Here is a 6,000-nt window from a genome sequence, read left to right as displayed (position 1 = left end):
ATAATAATCTAGAAATGCTGATGGTTACCGGCCAATGTATTATGGACGTCTGTCTCCATGCAGCTTGTAAACTGGTCTTATCTTCTCCTCGCTCCATAACTTTGTTCTATCTCACTGCATTTCACCTCCTGACCCTTTCTGGAAAACATCATTTTTTTTAGAGGCTTTTAAACTCTCTTTCTTTTTTTTTTTTGTAACTAAGTAATTGGAAGTGATACTGATTTTTTTTTTTTACTCCCCCCTCCTTCCATGTCTTCTATAAGCCGTCCCTCCCAGCCAGAAAACTGGGAGTTAGTTGCTAGCTGTGAAGTTGACTTGAGTCCCTCCCTCCAGAGAGAAAGCCGAGGCTGGATCTAACCCTAATCACCAACAGTCAAGAACATTTCCCCTTCCCTCCCTTCCCCTGCTCTCTCATGCTTTTTCCTCCTTATCTCTATCACAGACCATCTGCAGCACTGCATCACTCTACCAGGATAAGCTGACTATTCTTCCCATTGGATCTCAAGGAGATACTTTATTTCCTAGCATTTTACTGACTTGTAACTTTTCACTCCATAGCTGCCAGTTGTGTGCTGGGCAGACTCATCAGTGCAGGCAGCACGCAGTCACTCAGGAGGTCACAATGAACAGCAACCTAGCTGACAAAGAGAGCTGTCCTGATGACATCAGCCTTCCAGAGGAGGAGGTAGGTGTCCTTTACCACCATGGCAATCTTCTAAACATGACTATTCTTTCCTGTAGGACTTATACTGAAGTTTACAATGCACTGTTGCAGTGTAAAGAGCGACAGCGATATGAAACATGCTACAACCAATAGCAACTGGTGAGAAGTGAGCCTTCCTTAGGGTGGCCATACATGTAACGATCTGAAAGATCTACATCTTTGAATTATTTAAAAGACGCATACTCTGTCATTGGGGCTGAGTTACTAAAACTGGAGAGTGCAAAATCTGGTGCAGCTCTGCGTAGAAACCAATCAGCTTTCAGGTTTTTTTTTTGTTTTGTCAACGCTTAAATTAACAAGCTGACGTTAGAAGCTGATTGGCTACCATGCAGAGCTTCACCAGATTTTGCAATCTCCAGTTTTAGTAAATCAGCTCCACTGATCGATTTTCAGCAAAACAGATCCACTTCATTGAAATTATTATGATCGTTCCAGACAGGAAATCGATTGATATGATTGTTAAGTGTATGGCACATCGAACAATGGGAAAGAACACTTGGCACTTGCTTAATAGTGTTGTTGATCATCTTTTCGATCTTCTGATTATATTTTTTCCCGGATAGTAAATTCAGTGACAACGCGATCATATATAAAATCGCAACCATAGGCTATAGCCTGTTTCTGTTAGCTACTTCATTTTGCACACTTTGCCATATAAGCGCTGGCATTATTATTATTATTATTACTATTAATATTATTGTTATACGGGATTCATACAGTGCCAAGAATTTGCACAGCACTTTACAATATAGAGACAATACAGCAACGACACTAGAGGGTTAGGAGGTCCTTGCTCCTAGGAGCTTATTGTCACATCGTATTATGCCACTATATCTCACACAGTGCAAAGGTTTGCATTCACCATTGCTAACATTTCATTGGCTTGTCTGCTCTGATCCACAGAATACTAGGCTCTGATTGGTTGCTTTAGTTTACTGTGTACTTCATTTATTTGTGCTACATTCCCATTGGGTGATTAACAAAGATTGGCACGTAGAGAAAAATGCTCCAATTTCTATATTTATTTATTGTAGGTATTTATATAGCACCGTCAATTTATGCTGCGCTTTGCACACATATATCGTACATTCACATCAGTCCCTGCTGTCAAGGAGCTCACAATCCAAGGTCCCTAACATTTAGGCTAGGTTCACACTGGTGCAATTGCAAACATCGCATGTGATTCGCACCGCATTCCTGCGCACATCACATGCGATGTCTATGCGGTGCAGTTTGTATGGCTGAAATCACATCGCATTCGCACCAAAATGGTACAGGACACTTCCCCCCCCCCCCCCCCGCACCTGAATTGCATTACATGGGCGATTCTGGCAATCGCACTGCGTTTTGTGATCTGTTTTGGGGTGCCGTTGCGATAATATTGACACCGTCGCAGATCACATGGATGCCGTGCGATTGCAATGTGACGCTGGAAACACACAGAATTCGCTGCGTTTCCCGCATCGCATAAGTGTAAACCTAGCCCCATACATACACATACTAGGGCCAATGTAGACAGGAGACAATTAATGTACCAGTGTGTCTTTGGAGTGTGGGAGGGAACCAGAGGAATCCCAAGCAGGCACAAGGAGAACATGCAAACTCCAGGCAGGTAGTTTATATGCAAACATATTTAGCATTGTATGTGTCAAATAAATAAAAGTCATAGAATATATTATTTTTGAAAAGCATCATTTCAGGATCTCATAGGGCATAATAATAGTTCATGAATTTGTTGTTGGTGTGCTGTGCCCGCTGTCCCCCCACCTCCATACATATCCACCTCTCCTCTCCCTCCTGCAGTGCTGCACCTTACTATCCCTCCCTCCTCACTGCTACTACTCACCACTGTAATAATGGTGTACATTTTAGAACAATTTTTAACTTAGAACATTGTTACAACTGCTTGATTATTGTGTTGGCACACTTTTGGATAGTAATAGATACTGTGGCATAGCACTTTCACAGTGAAATTGACACAGCTGGAGCAAAAACACATAGAACTTGCATAATGGTATTGTTGATTTGGTGTACAGAACATGCACCCATATTTACACACACAAAAAAAAATGTGTATTGCCCTTTGTAAATCCTTCCCCCAGGTGCTTGAGGTGCAATCATTTACAAAATGCACAGTTTCCTAAGGGACTCGGTGTTTAGAAAATTCCAATAGCCTTTTATTGTTTTTTCATTTGTAAAAACGTTAATTTGTAAAAACGAACTGAAGCATGAGCCAATAAGGGCCGGTTCACACAGCGAGGCGATGCGAGGCGACACGGCTCGCCTCGCCTCGCTCCCGCAAGTCGCCCCCGTTCTGTACAATGGAACCGTTCTGAGAGGAGCGACTCGAGTCGCTCCGACTCAGAAAAAAGGTTCCTGTACTACTTCTGGGCGACTTCGGGGGCGACTTGCATTGACTTCTATACAGAAGTCCTCTGCAAGTCGCCGCTGAGGTCCCCGCAGGTCGCGGCGAGGCAAGTCGGAGACGCCTCGCCGCGCCTCGCTGTGTGAACCGGCCCTTAGTCTTTAGTATTATTATAGTAAATTCCTTTTTTCATTTTAAAATGTTATGCATTAAATGAGTTGAAGGGTTGTACTGCAGCGAGATCCGTACTGGTATCCAGTAACTGCGCAAAGTGCTTCCATTTAAATCACGTGGCACTCAGGACTTTTCAGGAGTATTTTAATGTACATTGCCAATTTAGTGGAATACAGGCCCACCTTTCTCAAGGCATCAATAGCTACATACCCAGATTCGTTGATAAAGCTGACCATAAATTTATCTTATTTTTTTGATCTGCCAGCGGACAGATCATAAACGAAATAAAAAATACAACAGATTCCCCCTATCCCCACAACTGAGGTGGATGGAGGAATTCTTGTCGATGAGCTGTTGTATTGTGACAGTCGGGACTCATACACTCCGAGAATACACTGATCAGCGCTGCAGCTGGGGGCATAACGGGTGCTGCTGAGTCTGCGAGCATCTAATTAGGGTTTGCAAGCACCTCTGGAAGGCCACTATAGGCTCCACGGGCCTGTACCCAAATTCTTGGTGGCTGCAGTTGCATTACACTGCTAGCGCTAGCCACCTCACCAGCTTGTACTGCCCTTCTGGTGCTCACCACTTCACCATGAGATACTGCAGTGCTGGTGTCTAAAAGGCTGCTGGTGCTTGACAGATGACCAAAAGGTAGTACAACGCTAGTACCTGCTGCATAGGGTCATAATTATGCATTTCTAGCACTTCAGCAACCTGGTGGTCAGATACACCTGGTTTTAGCATGGACCTGTTCTTCATCGTCTGACCTAGCTGTCAGGGTGATCGAACAAAAATTTACCAACAGTCCAATCTGAGAGAAGTCAATCATAAGATTGACTTCTGTCTTTCGGGAACAGCCATAGATGGAGTGAAATTCAGCCAGTTAAATGGGGACTGGCCATATTTTGACACTTCTATGGCCAGCTTAACCCTTATATTTACCATACACTGGGCTCCCGTCACATGGGCTACATAAATAGAACCCCCGCTGAATCAGAGCAGAGCAGAACAAATGTCACCTTTTGTGACATCCATGTCTGTTCAGGTTTTCCTCCAGCCTAAAAGCAGAGCTTACCAGACCCATGTTAGGTCTATAGGTAGGTGGATGTAAACAGACATGCCTCCATTTACATTCTTTTACCTCTAATTCATCACATTTAGGCTCAAACATATCAAGAGGGATGCAAGCCTTTACCATCTTTAATCAGCTGTATATGGATGCAATTGGACACAATTTAGTTTACATCTGCCTACTCATAGACTGACATTGAGCTTCTACCTGAAAAATTAACAGGCAGATCTGACTGGAATACTCGGGTGAAAGGGGCCTGTGTAGAGTCTGTTCACTGAGCTTAGTATAAAATCAAGGTTCATGCCAATTGTCCCATCAAGTGCTAGAAAAGATCATTTTGTTTTATCTTTTTTTAACAGTGAAGACAGTTTTTTTTTAATGTTTTTATTTACTTTACACAACAATGAATTTTTAAATATGAACTCCAGATGTGGTTTTTATTACATAGTTACATCGGTCAAGTTTGGAATATACATATTTCATACCTGAGGAACCACTGTGGAGCGGTGAATCACTGTAGTAGTCACTTCTACTACAGTAATCACCACAGTCTTCTGGGTCCTGTCCTGGCACAGGCACCATCCATAGAATGAATGCAAGGTTGTGACATCAGCGCCCCCCCTGTCCATCTTGTCCATTTAGGGAATACCTTGTACTCAATGAAAAAAATACAAGGCGTTCACTATAATGACAGGTCACTGGATTTCTCAGCTATTCACTGCTCTCTGCACAGCCGGCGATTACCTGTGGTGATTGCTGCTGGACGCACTTTGTGTGTCCAGCAGCAATCACCGCAGATAATCATTGTCTGTGGAGACAGCTGCGGAAAACTGCGGCCATTGGTGACCTGCCATTATCGTAAACAGGGCCAGTGGTCACACCTAGCTGCTCACAGCCCACAGCAGGAATCAGAAGATCATGCCACTACAATTCACCCTGGTCTAAATCGCCAATGTGAATATAGCCTTACTGTGATTCTTCGCTTCCACAGCAGTTCCACAGGTATGGCATATGTAAACTTACATTGGTCCAAGCTGCATGAATATAACTATGCAAAAAACACCATACCTGGAGTTCAGATTTAAGGTGAACACAGCTTCACCTTATTTACTAACCATGACATTGCTAAGTTAACCATCACCGCTCTTTTCACAAATTAACACCAATGGTGTATCTATTATATACACTTATATATGTATATCTGATTTACATGTGGTTATGTTTTTCTATGCGTTCGAATCTCATATCTTTGAGGTTGTTTCCAGTCAGATACAATCCTTCCTTGGAGTCCTGCCATATTCATTTTTTTACAATTGCGTAACTTTTTCTTTAGCACGGTATATAGTTTCCTTTTTTATTTTATTTGGCTGATGCATGCCCTCAGCTGAAATGTTGACTATATATGTAAATGGAGCAGTGAACAGTTAAATTACGGAAATGTTTCATGCATTTATAATCAGCTGCTCCCGCCAGAATCCACAGACACTGCAGTGTCCTTCCAATGGATTGCAGAGCCCCAATTACTTGAGTTTTGCATGTTTTCGATCTAAGGCAATAATTAATCCACATCGGAAACATATCATATGTAGCTTGGAGGAAAAAAAAATGACCTTTGTTTAAGGCTGAGAAATGACTGGGTTCCATTTCTGTACAGCTTGAGTT

The 6,000-nt window shown here is 42.6% G+C and overlaps 1 protein-coding gene across 2 annotated transcripts in view; it reads left to right on the top strand.

The window, feature by feature from the left end:
- The first annotated feature begins 307 nt into the window (after nt 1–307).
- RBPMS (RNA binding protein, mRNA processing factor) overlaps nt 308–6,000 on the top strand; it is a 262,358-nt gene continuing 256,665 nt past the window's right edge. Inside the window, exon 1 of one of the 2 annotated variants that reach the window (XM_077476125.1) lies at nt 308–685. In XM_077476125.1, the coding sequence (XP_077332251.1) occupies nt 623–685 (63 nt within the window). In that variant the 5' untranslated portion in view covers nt 308–622. The remainder of the gene's footprint in view (nt 686–6,000) is intronic. The other variant, XM_077476124.1, reaches the window with a different exon arrangement.

The sequence above is a fragment of the Lithobates pipiens genome, unplaced genomic scaffold (genome assembly GCF_037356315.1).
Source record: "Lithobates pipiens isolate NorthernLeopardFrog02 unplaced genomic scaffold, aLitPip1_a1.2 Scaffold_13, whole genome shotgun sequence".
NCBI classification, from domain to species: domain Eukaryota; kingdom Metazoa; phylum Chordata; class Amphibia; order Anura; family Ranidae; genus Lithobates; species Lithobates pipiens.
Note: the sequence above shows the minus strand (reverse complement) of the source record. Positions and strands in the feature narration are given on the sequence as shown.